At 33.6% G+C, this 20,463-nt stretch overlaps 2 protein-coding genes and 1 long non-coding RNA gene across 13 annotated transcripts; 2 read left to right on the forward strand and 1 right to left on the reverse strand.

The window, feature by feature from the left end:
• Positions 1 to 365: 365 nt before the first annotated feature.
• On the forward strand, positions 366 to 6,955 carry LOC133689142 (casein kinase 1-like protein 3). 7 transcript variants are annotated; one of them, XR_009841253.1, is made up of 19 exons: positions 366 to 649; positions 732 to 772; positions 856 to 925; positions 1,029 to 1,177; positions 1,279 to 1,374; positions 1,494 to 1,564; positions 2,122 to 2,183; positions 2,266 to 2,329; positions 2,426 to 2,510; positions 3,048 to 3,174; positions 3,411 to 3,493; positions 3,721 to 3,787; positions 4,594 to 4,730; positions 4,943 to 5,113; positions 5,264 to 5,374; positions 5,641 to 5,691; positions 5,812 to 5,952; positions 6,128 to 6,288; positions 6,391 to 6,423. XR_009841253.1 is itself a non-coding variant. In XM_062108915.1 (15 exons), the coding sequence occupies exons 1-14, from the start codon at positions 574 to 576 to the stop codon at positions 5,108 to 5,110; spliced, it is 1,296 nt and encodes a 431-aa protein (XP_061964899.1). In that variant the 5' UTR covers positions 366 to 573; the 3' UTR covers positions 5,111 to 5,113; positions 5,264 to 5,592. The 7 variants fall into 7 exon arrangements, 1 of the variants encoding a protein (XP_061964899.1); XR_009841252.1 differs by having other exon boundaries at positions 6,128 to 6,271; XR_009841251.1 differs by having other exon boundaries at positions 6,128 to 6,955.
• Positions 6,956 to 9,542: 2,587 nt separating this feature from the next.
• On the reverse strand, positions 9,543 to 11,951 carry LOC133689143 (uncharacterized). 5 transcript variants are annotated; one of them, XR_009841261.1, is made up of 8 exons: positions 11,581 to 11,951; positions 11,337 to 11,486; positions 11,105 to 11,227; positions 10,922 to 10,969; positions 10,660 to 10,829; positions 10,337 to 10,434; positions 10,029 to 10,159; positions 9,543 to 9,889 (listed from the first exon to the last, which is right to left on the reverse strand). It is a non-coding gene; the product is annotated as an uncharacterized LOC133689143 (long non-coding RNA). The 5 variants fall into 5 exon arrangements; XR_009841260.1 differs by having other exon boundaries at positions 10,337 to 10,829; positions 10,954 to 10,969; XR_009841258.1 differs by having other exon boundaries at positions 9,543 to 9,923; positions 10,337 to 10,829.
• Positions 11,952 to 17,223: 5,272 nt separating this feature from the next.
• LOC133687904 (aquaporin TIP4-1) lies at positions 17,224 to 19,039 on the forward strand. Its single transcript, XM_062107242.1, has 3 exons — positions 17,224 to 17,436; positions 17,575 to 17,813; positions 18,460 to 19,039. The coding sequence occupies exons 1-3, from the start codon at positions 17,310 to 17,312 to the stop codon at positions 18,835 to 18,837; spliced, it is 744 nt and encodes a 247-aa protein (XP_061963226.1). The 5' UTR covers positions 17,224 to 17,309; the 3' UTR covers positions 18,838 to 19,039.
• The last annotated feature ends 1,424 nt before the right edge of the window (positions 19,040 to 20,463 follow it).

Genomic DNA, 20,463 nt, shown 5'->3' on the forward strand with positions numbered 1-20,463 from the left:
AAAAAATATTAAATTAATTTTATTAGAAGTTCATTTATAGTTTTGATATCCTAATATAAAAAATATTATTTTAATTTATTTTTAATAAAAAAACTTCCATTACAATAACAAAGACAAATAAATTAGATATGATCAACTCAACATGCTAATCATAATCATAAATAAATTAACATTTATGTTATTGAAGCCGAGATCCCAACAACGCAAGGGCAACGAGTTCAGTCCTAAAAATTATCTTAATCTTTAAAAAAAGAGAATGGGGTTGGCACTTGGGACTCGGGGTTGGTCGCGTGTTCTTAAGTCGTAGATCGAGTTGTCAGTTACGCAGCAACCGACATGTCATTTTTTCATTCTTATCCAATTCACGTTTTCGAAAATAACAAAAAAAACAAAAAACAAAAATAAAACAACGTTCACCAATTGCCCTCCTCCACCTTCCTCTTCCTCTTCCTCTTCCTCATCGCGACCCTCTCTCTCATTTTCTCTCGTTTTCTGCTAGCTTTGTCGCCTCCTCTCCTATCGTCTCTTATCAGCTCTCTCCAGCAAATAAGTTTCTGCGTTTGATGCTTGAGAATGGAGAGAATTATAGGAGAGAAGTATAAATTAGGTCGCAAAATCGGAAGCGGATCCTTCGGTGAAATCTTTCTCGGTACTACTTTTTCTTTAATCTCTCCAATTATTTACCCTAACTATTTACTCTACGATTGATAGATTTTCGTTTTTTTTATCAGCTACTCACATTCACTCTGGTGAGATCGTTGCTGTCAAAATTGTAAGTCTCGATTTTTTTTTAATTTTGATTTTTGATCTTGATATTTTTTTTATTGTTAAGCTTTAATTGTAATTAATTTGTAGGAAAATAGGAGTACGAAGCATCCGCAATTACTCTACGAAGCCAAACTGTATAAGATTCTTGGCGGAGGAAGTAAGTATTTTTCAGAAATTTTGTATGAGGAAATCTTGACTGTTGATTTTATTTTATTTTATTTATTTTAGGTAATTTAATTTGTGGAAATTGTGTTGTTCAGGTGGTATCGCGAATATAAAATGGTGTGGAGTTGATGGAGAAGATAATGTGTTAGTAATTGATTTGTTAGGACCGAGTCTCGAGGACTTGTTTGTGTACTGTGGGAGGAAGTTTTCGCTTAAAACAGTCTTAATGTTGGCTGATCAGATGGTAATGATCAATGATAAGATTCCGTTTATAGTATTTGAATGCATTTCTCGGGTTTGGATGGTGAGTTTTGATTGTTGGTTGTTTGGTTTTTCTTAATGGAGATTGCGAGGATTGAATACATGCATGTGAAAGGGTTTTTGCATAGGGATATTAAACCGGATAATTTCCTCATGGGCCTCGGAAGGAAAGCTAGTCAGGTAATTGTTTGCTCTCTCTTTTTTGTGCATTTTGCGTTAAGTGCACTGCTTATATGTGGATGATTATTGGGTTTTTTTGTTAGTTAATAAATTTCCCTTAATTTTGTTACGCGTGCCAGGTCTATGTCATTGATTTTGGACTTGCGAAAAGATATAGGGATCCGACAACACACCAACATATTACTTACAGGTAGTTATTCTTATAACCAAGCTCATGTTTGATTTCTAGTGGGATCTCTTCTCTTAAGTGTCAATGTGAGAATGAAAATGGTAATGCAGTTTTCATGTGAGAAAGAGGGTTGAATTATTTATGATTTTTGAAACTTTGTAGTTTAGCTATGGACTTAGCTTCTGTTGTCAGGTTTAATGGTTACAAGTGTGGTATTTGCTAGATAACATTCAAAAGTGGTAATCAGGACATCATGTTTCTCATTCACAAAGTTTATATTAGCTATTCATCAAATTTAGTTGGAAAAGGCTTGGTTTTGCGTAGTCGAGTTAGGCCTCTTATCTTCAGGGTTTTATTTTAAGATGATGTTACTGGCTTGTTGTTATTCTGGAGGTGTCTATTATTTTGTTTAGCATCAAGATATGTGCCTTTGTTGACGATGTGCATGCATCTATATGTTCCTTTTCTCAGCGCCCTTGTTTTTGCATATCATGTAAACCCCCCTCCCCTGAATCTTCATTTATCTACCATGATTGACTAAGGCTCCTTTTTCTCCTCCCTTTCCCCCCTTCAAAAAGAGAGAACAAAAACTTAACAGGAACTGCTAGGTATGCAAGTTGCAATACTCATCTAGGAATTGGTAAGTCAAAGATGTTTTGCTAGTGTGTTTGACATATCAAATGAACCATTTGTTCCATACTCATCTTTTATTTTCTACTCAGAGCAAAGCCGTCGGGATGATTTGGAGTCTATTGGCTACGTTCTTTTATACTTTTTGAGAGGAAGGTATGCTACTATGTGATCATTTTTGGAGGCTGTGATGTTTTAACAGGATATGATTAGTTGGTCTCTGATTTTATGATAATTGGTTTCTGTGTTTAGCCTTCCATGGCAGGGTCTGAAAGCGGCAACAAAGAAGCAAAAGTATGATAAAATATGCGAGAAGAAGTTATCAACTCCAATTGAGGTATGTGGTCAAATGCAATTAATCAACTTGGAATTTGTATCCTGGATTTAGAGGGAGAGGTATTTACCCTTTTCCCCTATGATAATAAGACTGGTCCCTCAGAAGGAGACCTTTTTCTCAAATGTTTTCATCAAATCCTATTTCTTGTCATATATCACATGCACGCTCATCTGAAACCCAAAAAATATATTAGCAACCTGAAATTCATGGAATTACCAACTTCTCTAAAAAATTAAGACTCCATAATCCATGTTATCTATTTGAAAGAAGCTAACCTCCTTGCATTTCCCCTGAATCAAGATATCCCAACATAGTTCCTTCTCCCTTAACATATATAGAGATTTATCTTCTTAAAAAGTCTGGGAAACCTACTAAATGCTTGGATAGCTCATTTGTCATGGGAAAGAAGAAAAAGAGCTTCAAGAGTTGTGGTTTTGAAAATTGAATTCTGATACTGTTTTGGTTCCTTGTAATAGTTTGAATATCTACCTTCTATCTTTAATAGTCTGTTGACATCACATTTTCTTTTCTCTGGAGGTGCTATGCAAGTCGCATCCTGTGGAGTTTGCTTCTTACTTCCATTATTGCCACTCATTAACTTTTGACCAACGGCCTGATTATGGATTTCTGAAGCGCCTCTTTCGTGACTTGTTTACTCGGGAAGGTAATTGTTTAATTAAATTGTGAGGAATTCTTTTTAATGTTGGTTTGGAGGGGGGATGATAGGGAAGTTATGTTTGTTGGTCATTGAGGACTGCGAATCCTGGAAACTGATAACTGAACAATTGTTGGTCCATTACTTGAGTAGTCCATTTTGTTTTAGAGTCACATCCATGTGGGCCATCGGAGTTGACAGTTATATTCTATGGCTTCATCTCCTTTTTTTCCCATTTCTGGCAGGATTTGAGTTTGATTTTGTTTTTGACTGGACCATCCTGAAGTACAAGCAGACACAGAGGCCCAAGCCACAACCTCAGTCATCTGTTAGTTATTCGAATCTTCTCTTTTTAAAATATTTATAATGAGTCATGCAAAGACTTTTATTCTTGAGATTGTAATTTATATTCTTTTTTTTGTGGTTATTTTTCTATTTTTTTTTTTTGAATTGGTCCAAAATTACCACCAAATCATTCTGTAAACTAATCCACTCTGCTTCTGGAGTAGCTTATTAATCTTCTTTTGATTTTTTCCTTTTTGTGTGATTTTTCAGGACCTGCAGCCAAATTCTAGAGTGACAAGCAGTCGAGCAATGGCAATGGATCTCAATAAGGATAAAGGTTAGATCTCAAGGATTGCCATTCTGTTCTTGTTTAATTTTCCATCATATTTGAATCTTGTGGCTTCCTGTTTTTTTGCGGTGAGAAAGAGGGCTTTGGCTTTTTGCAGGAGTTGTGGGGAGGATGTTAGTGGGATGTTAGACACCTTAATACAATCAAACCAGTCCATTTTAAAGCAGCACATTAATGCTTAATTCATTTGCTTGGGAATTGGTTGTAGGCATAAGCTTAAGCATAAAAATATAAAAGTAGAAATGAGGGTTTGAAATCTCAAAGTGAACTTCTCCTTGATAGGTTCTTTGTAGTTTATTTTAACAATCATGCCAGTCTCATTTTATGACAACATTAATGTGTGATTTCTGGATTTAAAAGTTCATCTGCTGTACTGCAATGGCTTAGTAAATACTGAACAATGATACAATGACCTCAATTAGATTCTGACAAATTTATAGTTAACCATTCTAACACCTAACTAGAACTTTTTTAATCCTTTTTTCTTCGTTCATGTTGAACTTATACTCAATCCATAGTGAATCTAGAAAACTGTTTTTATGTTTTTTAGTCCTTTTTTTATGCGAAGTCATTCCATTAGGCCTTTTCTTATTGGATTCTCGATTGAAGATGCACCTGAGTGAATTAGGGACAAAGTTTTGTAGTGGACAGGGGATCATGGAGAGGGATGCCATGAAACTTATCTGCATAGGATATGAAAGAGTTTGCTCTATTGGATTCTAGAAATTCATCTATTTTTATATGGTATTTACAGAAAACATCATTTTTATATGTTCATTTTTTTTCACTTTCAGGGGTCAATGGTGCCTCTTATTCTGCTGAGGTTGCTGATCACAGAGGATCAAATAAGGTTGCTCGTCCAGATACTCATATGCAGTTGGGGTCATCATTTTCTCGGAATTTAACTGCTGATAATCCACTTGACAAACATGTGAGCCATCTATTCTTGTGATCCATTGTATTTTCTTCTCTATGTTCTCTTCATATGCCTATATGTAGCTAGAATGCATAGCTGATATTGTACTTTGATGCAACTTATTCTATTTATTTGGTGACAGTTTTTTTCTTACCAGTTACTGTCACTATAATCACTGTGCTGTAAATTTGGTGGAATTACAGCTATTTGAGATTTTGTTTCTGTAGAATATGAACAATGCATCAATGCCGTCAACTTCTTTTGTTCCGCCCAGTGCATCCAGAAGGGATTTTATGAAACTAGATGGGTCGACTGATGCTGTTAACATTGGCCGCGGGCTTGGGAACAGAGCTGGTGCTTCAAGCAGGTTGATGAGAATTTCTTCAGCGAAGTAATTGGTATGGCAACATCACTTTCAGAGATTATTCTGTATTTAATGCATCGTGATTGTGTTCTACTGTTTTTATTCATGAATATTTTCATGGCAATAATTTATATGAAACAATGTACCATCTCTTCAACTACTGATCTTTCCTTTATATTTACAGCTGTAATTTGGGGGACAGAATCCAGGATAGCAATGTCTCTGACATGAAGTTTGGATGGCTTGATCTCTTTGCATCAAGAATGTCAAGTTACTTAAATGTATTATTCACAAGGTGACTACAAGTAGACACATTGGATGGTGCTGGCCCCATCAAAGCTTGGTTTTATTGTTGTTTAAGATGGAAAAATGATTAAGTCTGTTTTTTGTTTGTTGTTCAATTGAGGATATGTAGATTGTTTCGTTTGATCCTCTATCCTTGGATCGTGTATGGGTGTTTTGACATGTACTTATTTCATTCATAATAAAGTACTTTCCATTATTAGTGCTTTATTTTTCAATCCAAACCTTGGTTTTTTACCTGGATCAATTTGAATCTAGGTACCTGCATTCTTCATAATCTGAAAGAAGTACCAAAATCTAGTGTTTCAGGTACTGTGTCATCTTGCCTGTTCTTGTGGAGCTTTCTCAGTTGCCATTATTTTTTTTTATCTTGTAATGAAGTTTTGGGAAACATTTTTCATGCTTAACTCTATATATTTCCATTTTCAGATTGCTATAGTTAAAGTTTTGTATGAAATTCGTTTATTGAGTGGAAAGAGCTATTGGAAGTATGGATGCAAATGAAGATGGTTTGTTAGATCTTTGAATTGGTGTGTGGATTCTGGAAAGCTTTGAATCCTAGACATTGAGGTAATTAACATCTTTACTCTTAATTTTGAACCAATCTAGATTACGATTCTTCTTGTTGCCATTCTAATTTGCCAGGGAAAGAAAGAATATGCTCTTTCACTCGTCTGTGTCAGATAATTTATGTTTCCAAAGTATTATTGTTGTCAAATAATAAGAATCAGTTGTGTATGCCTAGGTCTTGGGAAAAGTAGATATTTCAAACTGTCATCGAAGGCTGTGACAAAGAATACGACAAGTGGACTACAAGATGTATACGTGAGAAATTCCACAGGGATTATGGAAAAGAAGTGCTACTCATAATGCAATATTTTTAAAATTAGTAACAGCTCTTCTTTTGTGGGTTCATACCATGTTTCAACATTTAAATTCTACTTGTGATGTATGTTTCATTATGAGTCAACTTCTACAGAAATATGATATTCTACGACTCTGACTCAGGGTTGAAGAATAAAGCTATGCAGACATGCACTATCTAGAGAGAGTTAAGCTACTACTACCAGACGAGGAGGCTGCTGATAGACTTGCAGGTAGTATGCTTGCATTTAAATAAAGCTCTGGAGTGATAATAACCAGAGTATTCAATTTTTAGCTGAAGGCAAGTCACCTATTGCGTATAGAATATCCTGAGCGGTAGCATGATTTTATAAGCAGAAATGACCGATTTATTCTAGGTTAAAGGATATTGATAATTTGCTTATTATTTGATATGCTTCACCAATAATCCCCATCATGGGTGCAAAACTTGCAAATTTATCTTTATAGGTTATGCGCGATCACTGTCGCAATTATTGCATGGAGCCTGTAGATCATTTTAGGCCTACAGGCTCCCACTTGCGGCGCTACACAGCTAGATTTTTCTCTTAGCTATGCATAGCTGAGTTACACTTTTTAGACTGTTAGTTGAAAGGGTAACATTTCACATTTGTTAAGGTTTTGTATTCGGCGAAGCTTTCATCCATTGGGTTAAATATGCACACCAACAGATTGTGTTCTTTTATGGGCAGATTAATGTCTGGTGAGATTACCCCATCGCATAAGCCATGTATGGTTTCCTGGTACCGCTATTAATGCATGCATTTTCTTTAGACCCCCACCACTGCATTCCTTGCAATAGCACCAATCACTTGCACTGCCATCAACATGCTACTCACGATCCCCCATCATAGTACCTTTACTGCCACATCCACTGATCTGTCACCTTTTAGATTCGCCACCGTAACCATTTCTTACATACTGTTATGCATATATATCATGACAAAAGGCCTTTTTCTGTTCCTTAAGGTCCACAATCCATGTTTGCTATTATTATCATGTCTGTTATTATTATTGTCTGAATGCATGCATTATGCAATAAAATGATGCGATTTTGAGGAAAATTTGACCTTTTGTTCATATAAAAGGAGACCCAATTGAAGAATGCCTAATACGTTTTGAAGATCCAACTGACAAAAGTTTTAGTTTGGTGACTACATGAAAGTTTCTAATTTGACGTTTGCACAATCATCTTTTTTCTCCCTTCACCTTCATATTAAAACGTATAATGTGGGTTTAAACCATCAACATTGTTGGACAATATCGAGGTTGCTTTAAAATATATTTGGGAAAATGGCTCTATGTATTCTTATATTTCAAGAATTTTTTTTAATATATTTTTTATGTATTTAATTGCATCTAATCTATTTTTAAAAATTTCCTGTGCTTTAATATTTCATTTTGTTAGATTTTTATCATAAAAATAACAAAATAATATCATGTGATCAAAATACTCATTAAAAAGAATTTAAAGGAGATGCTAGAATTCAAAACTTGTCACTGAAATAATTTGCATGTGCAATTTATGAAAATTGATTATTAAATTTTAATTTATTGAATCTTAGTTTACTAACCCTATTTTTCAATTTTTTTTTCTCTCTTTTAACGAGGGGTATTTTGGATATATATAAAACTCAAATTTGGTCATGTACAAATCGTCTATGTATTTTCATTAGTTTTACTGTGAAAAATCTAAGAGGGTAAATTGGAGTAAAAACAATTTTTAAAATATAGATGAATGCAAAACAATTTTTAAGATAGATAAATGAAATGAAATATAAAATGATAAATTGAATACGATTTTTAAAATATAATTATATATGCAGCCATTTCCCCCAAATATGCTATCCAAATTTGTGTTCGTGCACGATTACAAATATTATATAGGTTGTTATCATAGCCTACCCGCACTGTTGCCTTTGTGGATTGCTAATTTGAGTATCAATCTTGAAAATCTGGTAGCTAGTGAATTGGTGAGGATTGAAGCCTTGAAGGTAAGAGTTTTTTATGAATTGTTTTTTAAAATATTTTTTATTTTAAAATGTATTAAAAAAATATTTTTTTATTTTTTAAAATATTTTTTTAATATTAGCATAGCATTAGGATGATTTAAAAATAAAAAAAACAAAATTTATAGAAATACTTTTTAACCACAATTACCCCCCAAAAAAAAAAAAAAAACCCTTATCAAGCAGCTAGGAGGGTTAATCACCATATTTAGATGGTAATGGAGTGTGGGACCTCTAATGGGCTTTAGACATGATGAGACTTAAAGCAAATGACGAAAAAGCAAATGCAGAGATACCGCTGGCTGGTCGGCATTTTCCTCTTCTCTTACTGGTTTCGAGAAGAAAGTAGTGCCAAAATTTGTGTTCTTTTGGAGTCAAAAAGGGGGTCAGACAGTACAACTCTAGGCAAAAAGTGGAAAAAATAAATACGATGGGTTAAAAGAGAAAAGCATAAACCCTACATTACTCTCAAAGCATTCTCAAGGACTTTTCTTCCTCCTTTTTATTGGATAAATTGTAAATTAGCATAGTTATTTTTAAATTTCAGTAGAATAATACACTTCGAATTTTTTCAGATAAAATAGTATATTTTTGCATGTTGATACTGCCACGACATTTTAATGATATCGCACAACCACAACATTTAAATTGATATCACCATTGAAAACTAGTTGATATCCTAGGATTAAAATCACAAAATAACTATTCTTTGTCTGAAGGAAAGTCATCATTTGTGCTCTCCACTTGCAGCCATGACTTAGCAATGGGATCCCGTGGTGGATCTTCGGATGGTGGGTCCATGAGAACCTTTTCTGAGCTTGTGGCCTCTTCACAAAGAGGGAGAAGAGGGAGGTGATCTTTTGACAGGGAACACTTTGGTGCTGGCTTTGGAAAAATAAGTGGATGTAGCAGTAGGTTATCGTATTCTCCCTCCTTAGATCTGCAAAACTGCGGAGCTTGCTCAAAGTTCTTGACAGAGAAATTTGTTTGGAGTAGGCAAAGAATTGGATGGTGGTGGTGATGTGATTGGATGATGTGGTGGAGGAACCTTTGGAGAGGCTGGTAGATTATATATCTTTTTCTTCTTCCTACTATCTCTGTGAATTATAATTCAAACAAAAGATAAATTTCCTCCTATACTCCAATTTCTATGCAATTATACTTGCACAATGAGTTAAGATTGTTATCTTCAAGTCTTAGATATGCATGTTTTACATGATGCTGAAGCGTTTCATGATGTACAGACAATTAGATAAGAAAGTTGTGCTATTCACAAATGATGCTTGCTGCATTTTCCTTCTACCAATTGCTTAGCAAGGCCCCATTCCTCTCTATACAGTGATAGTGATGATGGAGATAAAGGAGAATCTAAGTAATCATGAATCCCGCCTTTCAAGAAAAATCGAGCCTTTAGCTCTTTACGTATCAAAGCACAAAAGAGTGGAGATGAAAAGCAAGTAAGGTTTAAGCTGAGGACAAAGATGCACTATCTTTATTGAGAGCCCCTTTTCTTGTATCACAGAATGTGTGCCTCCATTTTTGTAACTCTTAAAGCCCATGTTTAAATATCCCACTGTTCCCCCTCTCTTCACCAGCTTGCTTCTTGCTTTTTTCTTCTTTAGCATGAGAAGTTGCACCAAAGACCAAACACTTGAGTTCCAACAAAGTGATATAGCACAGCTTAGAAGTAAGCTTTTTTTATGACTTGAAAGTTTGCTTCTTAGGAAAGACAAACATAAAAATTAAAAATCATACCGATCTCCAACCTTCAGGATCCAAGGATGCAGTAATCTTGGTGTTGATAACTGGTTTAGGGCCAGGCTCACGGACAATTTTTCCTCCACAGAGCTTGACTGCCTCTGCACTCTTGTAGGCATCAATTGTGCCTATTGCAATCCGGTAGAGATATAAACATCCAGTTTTCACATATAACAACTCAGAAAAAAAACCAGATGAGAAGACTAAAGATATGACATAATGATAACCGTGATAGGGAAGAATTATTTAAATGGAGTGAAACTAAATTATTGGAGTATATGCTGCTAGAGAAGGTAAGAATTCACCTGCGTGTAGCCATTGTCCTTGTTTTATTCTGTAATCCCATAGTTACATGTCAGTTCCAGACCTGCATTTTTATCTTCAGGGCCATAACCCATCATGGCTATGAGAAGGTAGAATAATTAACAAGCAACTAATTAGAGTGGCATCTTATGCCTAGCAATATACTTGAGGAAAATGGGAAATGCTTCTATGGAGAAGAGCTTGTAACAACAAGGATTAAGAACAGGTTAGTAGGAAACTTGAATTTGGTGCATCTGAAGAAGCAATGCCACTGCTTTAATTTCAATGAACGAAGCAGCTTCTTACAGCATTGATTACGTCTAACCTTCTTATAAAAGTCTATGGAGCGATCAAGATCACCCACTCGAAGCATCACTTGGCATAGGGGCTCAGGAGTCAGGCCTCTTTCCAAGAGCTCAAACTTGTAGCCATTGGGTCTTCAACAAATGGGATTTTTGTAATTCCACCTTTAACTGGACCCGGTTCCCTAGTAACCTGTTAAGAAAGATACTCAACAGTCGAATTCGGTAGCAAGCAAACACTTTAAGAAAGACTAACTAGCATCCAGCCATCCACCACTGCAGTACCAAAATGTAAAAATCCATTTCCATTATCATACTTGTTATCTTCATGATCTGCAAACATTACCAAATAAATAAATAAAAAATTGAAAAGACCAGAAGTTCATTCGAAACATCAATGGTGGACGCAGGAATATGCATAAAACAATACTACAGTACAGATCCAATTAATGAAAGAAAGATAATTACTCTCTATAAGTAAGTTCAAGAGTAGAGTCTTCAGGTCCATATCCAAGAAAAGCATTACTATATCTGTCCTCAGGTACATCACTTTTCCTTAACAACTTCATTCCTCGAAATTCAGTATAAAATCTGAATATCCCAAACATCCAATTAGCCACAGTTATTATATAAAACCTCACATTGCTACATGAACACAAGAACAAACTTTGCAATATTCAAAGGAGCTAAAGAGACATACTTTATAGCCTTGTCCAAGTCCATTATAGGCACCATGAAGCATGCGTTCTTCTCTTGTCATTCTCAACCCACTCTAGTACATTTTTCTCAGCAACCTCACTACTTCTTGCTGGTGCTAAGTTTCCACTTAAGAACTGTGATTGTGGGATATCTGTAGAAAAACCCAAAATACTTAATGTCAGTTTAAGCATCGCTAATTACTACATTTAGTAGTAAGAGATAAAGGGAAGTAAAGGGTTGCTTACCAGTTCCAAGCTGAAAGAGAGCTAGTCTCCTTGACGGATTGTAATTGCTAGTGACTGTTTTGTTACTATTACTCTTGTTATTGGCATATTTGGATGGGGAAGAAAGTTAAAAGGAATGTAGGAGAAGAGAAGGTTTATTCTGTGTTGAGACATTGAGACAAGAGAAAAGAAGAAGATGATGGCACTGTTACTGTTCGTTAACATTTATCTGTTCCTTCCCTGTCTGTTTATAGTTTGGTCTCCTGTCTTCCTCTCCTACCTCTACCTGCTTGCTTGGTTCAACTGGTTCTGATTTTTCTGTTAATTGTTGTCCTCTTGCACGTTTTGCCATTGGCATCCGGGCTGTTTGCATGTGGCTCATATTCTAAATACTGGGCTTAGCTATCTACATGGATATATTTATGGGCCTAATTCTACTTTTTTTTTCTTTTTTCTTTTTTGCAATGGAAGGCTGGGTAGACAATAAAATATAAGCAATTCGTGGAGCAATTATGAGCTCTTATTGGTGGGCTATGATTGGGATTTAATTTTCAAAGAAAGCCTAACAAAAATATAAAATATAAGGTAAAAGTAGTCAAACATCTGTAACCAGTGACATACTTATTAAACCGGGTCTAGCATTTTTTTTTAATATAATAATATTAATTTTAAAAAAAAAATTCAGAAAAAAATTAGTGAGATTTAATTTAGTAAAGCAACAATGAACTTGAGTTTTTAACACAATCATACCAAGTAATTCTCTTCATTTTTTTTAAAACTCGGCTTGAGCCAAACCTCAAATCAACCCACAGCCAGATTTAATATATATTATATAGATAAAAAAATATCATTTTCAGCATTTCCATGTTTTATATATATATATAAAAGCATGACACCACACCCTTTTTTATTTCAATTCAAAACGAACTTGTTTTCGCTAGCCAATTCGATACAAATTCATTTCCTATGCTTAGTCAATTGTATAAAGACAGTTAACTGGTGTTATAATTCTTGCATCAAGCGTGGCATATGATGGGAGTTTTTATTTTATTTTTTATTATCCTTTTGGGCTCATTGTCGCAAACGTGATGAAGTTTGCTTAGTTGGCAAACTAAGAAGATTTTGCCAATCAATTTTAGCTTCCCATTAACAATAAAAAAATCGATTTATATAGCATTGACCAAATTAAGAAACCCTACCTTAATATTTAATCATACTTCAAACATGGGATTTTATAATTCAAAAAAGAAATTGAAGAATCAGTCATTAGTAATTCCATCTATGAATTATTGGGTATCTTTTGACTTCAAATTCTGCTTTGGAGAGATAATCCTCGCCTCAATTTGGCATGAGAAAACTGCTTGGAAGTGGCCAGGATCAGCATGACAATATGCTATGCAGTTTCATTGGGTCAATTTCTCATCCATGCACTGCATAGCTTTCATTCTTGGGTGTTTTTGCCACTAAATAGAGTACCTTAGTAAAATTTGTATTTTAGTAGTAATTATTGTCATAATTGGACCATACAATGGAATCATGATGGCCTAAACGACAAAGAGATGAATCAGTCACCTCTTTAAATAATTAATAAGGCAACATGGTGCTCGCCCTAGCTGGGAATCACAATAATGCATCCTCCGTTCCATCTCTAATTGTTATTTTATTTTGTCAAGAACGTAGGCTTTTTCAATATGTTTTTTCTCACGCGAATGTGAACCGTCCTTGTGTTGCCTCTATCTTGTTTTGATGTCAACATTGTATGAGACATTGTTTCAAGCCTTCCTCCATGTGCCGACGAAGTGGCCTTGTCACTTGGAGAGAATTCTGGCTCCCAAATTAAGGATATTGAAAGCATGGACATGAGAGATGGAATCTTAATTATGAGCTCTAAGTATTGCAAAGCTACCCCAAAATTCCATTATTTTATTTTATTTTTAGTGGTATCCTACATTTTTTTATGAATTTGTGATGGAAGAATGACATGAATGATGAGGGGTGGAAACCATATTTTATTTTGGGAGCCAGGTACTCACACTCAAAGTCTTGAAAGTTTTTAATTAATTTGACTCTTGAATATTTTAGTTTTTCGTAATAATTAAGCATTTTAACCCTTCAAAAGTATTATATATATTTTATCCATATATAATCTTTCCTAGTTTTCTCATTAATTTTAAAATTCATTCCAGCAGTTTATTTCTTTCGACACCCCTCTTACGAAAATTCATTTCCTTCCTCTAAATGACTATCATATATATAAAATATATTTTTTAAAGAAATATTAGCACGTATCCTGCCTATCAATCTTATTAATGAAAGAATGTCTAATTAAACATATTTATTAATGATCTTTTATGTATATTACTGATCAGCCAGAGCTAGTTCCTCTTCAAGAATTTATGAAGAGAGCAAGAATGGTGTAGATATAGAGTGTAGATATAGAGAGAGGGATGATCACATGGGTGATAAAATGAGCTTCACTATTAAAATGTCAAAGAGGACAATAAGACATTGGAACCGAATTGATTGAAAAGAATGAAGAAGACGACACAATGTACTCATGCTCATTATTTGAATATGACATTTTTCTATGTCAACATCGAACCAGCAACTCAGCTTTTGTGGTGGTGGGGGTATATCATACTGTTTAATTTCCCATACTAAATGGAAAGCTTGGTGTATGATTGAACACAAACCCTTCTTTTCTTTAAATTACAGAAGCAGCGATCGAAAAAAAGAAGAGCATTAGGGATTCCAAAAGGAAAAATCATCGTGGATGTTGCATACATGATGTGTTTTGCTTCATGTGGATGTTGACCTAATGCTTAATTTGAACCTCTGAATCGAATCCTTTTTTTTTAGAATTCACCATTGAATCATTCTTAAGGATTCGGATCAGTTTTGCTTTTTGAGTTTGGTGGTGGATCAGTAATGATGCATCATGCTTTAGAACAATTATAACTTGGTAGGGTCCATATCGATATAATTATGTGCTGAAAGTGGACTTGAACTCGTATGAAAAGGAAGGCCAAAATTAATCTTCATGTCTTATTATCTAATCCTTTTCAACTCTCAACTCATTTTGATGATCGATTGTTTCTATGAAGCTGGAAAACTTATGAAGATAATAAACTCAAAATATATATAATTGCATTTGGGGATTTGGAGATCATTCAATTACATATATACCAAACTTCTCCAAGATTCCCACACACATATATAGAAGACGGTCTTTTCATTTCTTCTATTTATACAGTTTTCATTATAGATATATATCTGTGTCTGTGATCAGGAGGAAACAAATTCAGTTCATCGATCACTGTAAATTACACGGCAGATGAATAATCAACCTGGTCTTGTCACTTGAACCTAGATATCGATCCACACATGTTCTTGACGATCATTAATTTGCACCCTACCTACTTCTCGTTAGATGATCATATAAAAGAGTTTTAGTAGGAGCTAATGGGCTCCATAGGTAGTGTACTTGATACAGGAGGTTTTTAAGGAAAGTTATTAATTTTTAGTTATTTTTATTATTTAATTTTAAAAAATTAAATATTATACTTAATTTATTTTTTGTTTTTCCCAGTTTCTTTAGAACTTTTTTTTATTTTATTTTTAGGTCTTCCTAGTTTATTAAGATTAATTTTCTGTGAATTTTTAAAGAGATAAATTACTTGAAAAGATATATTCAATAATATTATTATGAATTAGAGTTATTTATGACAATTATATTCGACTTTAATTATATCTTTCTAGCTTTGTATCTTCTTGTTTGCGTTTTCATCTATGTTAGTTGGTATTGGAGACCAACAATTCTTGATGGTTAGTTGTTGTATTATGTTGAATACTCATGGCTAAAATAGGTGGTCGTAGATTATAGAAGGGAATGAGGTTTTCTCTCAGGAAAGAGATGTTTATAAACTGGTACATAGTAGAAGACATGCAGAGATAAATTACAAAACTAATACATTGATTAAAGATAATAAACAAGTAGAAGCAAATTGAAGAATTATCCTATCAATTAGTGGAATTGAAAATGAAAAAATTGAAGGATAATAAAGAGAGTTGTCATAGATAGATTCATGACTAGTTTCAAGAACTCGTTTAAGAAGTATTAGTAGATGAGCAACTTCTTAATTAGAATAAATATCATGGAGATTTTGGTGATTCCATTTATGATGAGATATATGTGAGTTGATATTCTATGTCAATTTATGACGTTTATTTTAATGATGATTATGTTGATAATGATAGAAAAAATAATGATATTAATGGCAATGATGATGTCATCAATTGTGTCTTTATTGATAAGTTAGAAATTGTGTGTAAAAAGAACATAGAAAATACTCAACAAATTTTTTTTATTAATTTAGGTTGTATTGTTCCTTTTGATTATAAGTTTACTATTATCACTAAGATCTATTTGTTTAAGGGTTATATAGATGCAACACATGTTGATTAAGGAAATTTGAGATTTTTAATTCATTATTCTATAAACTAGTGGAAGAGAAATCACTTGTCATTTGATGTTTTTTATGCAAAATTTAACATGAATGAATTGAAGTTGATATAAAAAACAGTTACACATCTGAAATGAAGAAAGAAAAGGGGTTGTAAAGTATTGATTGAATATCCATGAGATCGAGACAAAAATAATTTAAACTTGAAGGTAATTTTTTTATCCTAAGAAAACTGATGCATGAGGTATTTAAGGAAAAATTATTTTTTCTTAGTTATTTTTACTTTTTTCCTATTTAGTTTATAAAATTAAATATTATTCTTAATAATTTTATTTTTCCTAATTTGTTTAGGATTTTTGTTATTTTTATTTTATTTTCAGGTTTCTTACTTTATTTAAGTTAAATTTTAGATTTATGAAGGAGTTGTAAGCTTTTCAATAATAAAATTATGAATTTATTTTGTATAACTATCCTATCCTATCCTATCCTATCCTATTTTCCTAGCCCTAGCCTGCTATCTTTAGAGTTTGTTTTAACGTTTGCACTATACTCCAAAGTATGAATTTCAATTCTAAAATGATAATGATAAGTTGATCAAATCTCATCGTTAAAAAAAAAACAAACGAAGAAAAAGTTAAACACATTCGGTTTCCACTAACACGATTACCCAAGACCATGCAAATCACCAACGACTAAAAATTACCACATAGATTTGTGAGAAAGTCTAGCACTAGTTTTGCAAATCGACCTTTCAATTCTTATCCGTGCGTTTCCCTTTCCTATCATCACCAACATATATTCATACTTGGGCCCTATAAGGTTTAATAAAAAGGCATCATTTTACCCTTTTTAATCCCCCCCTGCCTGCATTAATTTTTGTCATTCTTGCACGAAAATGGATTAATATTGGAAGTTTTTCATACCAAAAGGGTAACGTAGAAATTGAATGGCAAATAAAGTTTTCCTTTTTGTACTGGTATTTATGTGGGATTCATCAGAGAATTATATTGCCAGAGAAAAACTCCTAACAATTTCAGACATGACAAATAAAAAAAACAAAAAAAAAACTAAGTCAACGGGTAATGGGTATCCAAGTAATTTGGCTACAAAATAATTCTATTGCATGATAACGTGCCATCAGTACTAGTTGCTAGTGAGGGCATCACATGAATGATGCCTATAAATATTGCAGCTCCAAACTTAATTACTCATATCATAAGCTTCCAATTAATCCCATTAATTAAGGTTTGTTAAGGCATCCACAATCACTAGGTAGAGTGGGTGAAGATGACAAAAATTGCCTTGGGATCTCGTCATGAGGCTGCTCAGCCTGACTGCCTCAAAGCCCTTGTAGTCGAGTTCGTTACCACCTTCCTCTTTGTTTTTGCTGGTGTGGGATCTGCCATGGCTGCTGGTACTTTCACTTAAATTTATGCCCCAACTCTCGTATTATAATTTCTTTCTTAATCTTCGTTGATAGTTAATGCCAGGATTTTAAATATCAGAAACAAGTTTAATGAAGAATTTTATGCTGTGCACTTTCTGTGAACAGATAAGCTAACAGAAGATGCTCTACTGGGCTTGTTTGTTGTGGCTGTGGCACATGCACTTGTTGTGGCCGTGATGATATCTGCTGGCCACATTTCCGGTGGTCATCTCAACCCAGCAGTGACTATTGGCCTTCTTCTTGGTGGTCACATCACTGTTGTCCGATCCATCCTCTACTGGATTGACCAATTGTTGGCATCTACAGCTGCTTGTTTCCTCCTCAAGTATCTCACCGGAGGATTGGTAAGGCAATTGGCTGGAGCCATTTATAGACCTTAGGGATAACACATGTATGTTTTAGAACATGTGCATCTAATCATGTATAGCTGTTATACCGGTTTGACTTAACAAATCTGAGACCTTATCAATTTAGAATCTAGATAGATAGGTTCAAGTCGAAAAAATAAAAGATAAAAAAATTTAGTTGATGTGAATAAAACCTGAATATTATTATGTCAAAATCCAAATCTTAAATTGCTGATTTTTTAAAAAAGTTTTATTTCATCAAAACAATATTATTTTAATAATATTTTTTTAGGGTCAACCCTCTAAATCTATAATTGAAGCCTTGCCCCGTGCAATTAAGTTTAGTACGAATTTAATTTAGAATAGTGACATAATCCATACAAAATCTGGAAAAATTGAAAAACTTTGGATATATATAAAAAAATGTTGATTTCAGAACTTTTTCCAGCAAAGTTGAGCTATACGAGGAACTTAGTTCCTTTTGATTCTTAAGTCCTAACATGTTTTAAAAATTAATTGTTGTGGCGTGTTTTTCAATCATTGTACTAGTATAGGCCGGAGATTGCTGTCGCCTACCCCATATTTGTTTTTATATTTTTTGCTACTTTTTTTCTAAGTTGGATTTCTAATTGTTTTTTTGCAGGCTACTCCAGTGCATACACTTGCAAGTGGGATGGACTATCTTCAAGGAGTAGTATGGGAGATTGTACTGACTTTCTCCTTGCTGTTCACAGTCTATGCCACCATAGTCGACCCCAAGAAGGGATCCATTGATGGGCTAGGTCCAATGCTGACTGGATTTGTAGTAGGAGCCAACATCTTGGCTGGCGGTGCATTCTCTGGAGCATCAATGAACCCAGCACGATCATTTGGACCTGCTTTGGTTAGCTGGGACTGGACAGACCACTGGGTTTACTGGGTTGGACCCCTTATTGGTGGTGGACTCGCTGGGTTTATCTATGAAAATTTCTTCATCACAAGATCTCATCGTCCTCTTCCCAGCGAAGAAGAGACTTTCTAAATCTCAAATTACCAAATGATCATGGATATGGTGTCCCCTCTCTTTTATCAATGTTTTAAGTTTCTATATGTGGACTATGCGCCCTGTGATGCTACTGTGGTACTAATTTACTTGATGCATCTTAGTCTCTTTGTTTAGTTTTGTCAATTTTGTGAATTAATTAATCAATAATCGTAAGTGCTTGAGTTTGTTATGGCATTAATTCTAAATATTTTTCCTTCTTCTATGTCTCGAAGCAAGCAAGTAATTTCATTAAATAACCTGATAATTTCTTTTTTTTTTAAGAGTGTGTCAACAGTGCTATTAATACCGACCCAGTCTATGAGTCGACTTTAACCAAACCAGGTTTTTAAAACAATTAAGTGAAAATAAATATTAATTTTTTTTAAAAAAATAAAATAATATCATTTTATCTAATTCATGTAACATTAAGGTATACAAATTACTATAGGAGTTTAATAATTTGACGCATAAAATTAACTATGGAATTAAAGGTGAGAAAAGCATCTAGTGACTTGTTAACCTGATTATAAATATTTTATAGAAAGATATACATAACTTTACATTTTTATTTTATTCTGCAAAACGCGTGCTTGTGTATATACAGGTAAAAAATCATTTTCAGCCCCTGTAAATTTCTATCTACGGCTACGTAATTTTTAAATCTCCTAATGTTATCTCTTACATTCCAAAACAATACAATGCTATCACTAACCATTAAATAGACTACATTTTAAATTTGGTTTATATATATATATATATATATATATATATATATATATATTTTCCAGTCACGTTCTTCACACTTGTAAGTATTAACTAGTTTCTAGTATTATATTCAATGTTATTAAACCCGGATCAACCCGACAGGTCAACCTGGTGATTGAACTGTCCAAGTTTGTTAAAAGATAGGCCGGTGTAACAACTCGACAAAACCTGGTCGACCCAGCGGATGGATCCATGACCCAGGCGAACCCGGACAGATTCGGTGTTCTTTTTTCTTCTCAAATATGGTTTTTTTCCTATATTTTTTTTCATATTTTTTCGTTGGTTATTAATACTTTTTAAGTTCATTACATAAATATTAGAAAAATATTTTATTTTTTCAATGTAAAATTTGAAATCCTTTAGTATATATACTCTATTTTTTCAAGAAAAAAGTTATTTTTTCAATGTGAAATTTGAAACCTTTTCGTATATATATTCTATGGTCACAAGAAAAAAGTTGTGTTTTTTCAATGTGGGATTTGAAACCCCTTAGTATATATACTATATGTTTCTAAGAAAAAAATTATTTTTTCAATATGCGATTTAAAGCCCTTTCATATATATACTCTATGTTCACAAGAAAAAAGTTATGTTTTTTTAATGCGAATAAAAAAAATTTTGGTTTAAATACTTCAACTTAGACCCCGTTTGTTCGCTGGAAAGTAGTTTCTTTTTGGAAAGTGAATTCCGAGAAAGTGAATTTCAGGAAAGTGAATTATTTTCTGATGTTTGGTAGCATAATGAAAAATAAGTTGGAAAACACTTTCCAGTGTTTGGTTATGTCATGGAAAATGAGCTGGAAAATAACTTATCAATATTTTATTTTTCTCAAGTTTATTAAAATAATGAGGAACAAAT

The sequence above is a fragment of the Populus nigra genome, chromosome 3, assembly GCF_951802175.1.
Source record: "Populus nigra chromosome 3, ddPopNigr1.1, whole genome shotgun sequence".
Taxonomy (NCBI): Eukaryota; Viridiplantae; Streptophyta; class Magnoliopsida; order Malpighiales; family Salicaceae; genus Populus; species Populus nigra.

Bases quoted from the DNA above. Each gene is read 5' to 3' on its own strand.
- LOC133687904 (XM_062107242.1), top strand. From the start codon at position 17,310: ATGACAAAAATTGCCTTGGGATCTCGTCATGAGGCTGCTCAGCCTGAC. The intron at 17,437-17,574 runs GTACTTTCACTT...TTCTGTGAACAG, and splicing joins GGGATCTGCCATGGCTGCTG to ATAAGCTAACAGAAGATGCT. The intron at 17,814-18,459 runs GTAAGGCAATTG...GTTTTTTTGCAG, and splicing joins AGTATCTCACCGGAGGATTG to GCTACTCCAGTGCATACACT.
- LOC133689142 (XM_062108915.1), top strand. From the start codon at position 574: ATGGAGAGAATTATAGGAGAGAAGTATAAATTAGGTCGCAAAATCGGA. The intron at 926-1,028 runs GTAAGTATTTTT...TGTGTTGTTCAG, and splicing joins TAAGATTCTTGGCGGAGGAA to GTGGTATCGCGAATATAAAA. The intron at 4,731-4,942 runs GTGAGCCATCTA...TTGTTTCTGTAG, and splicing joins ATAATCCACTTGACAAACAT to AATATGAACAATGCATCAAT.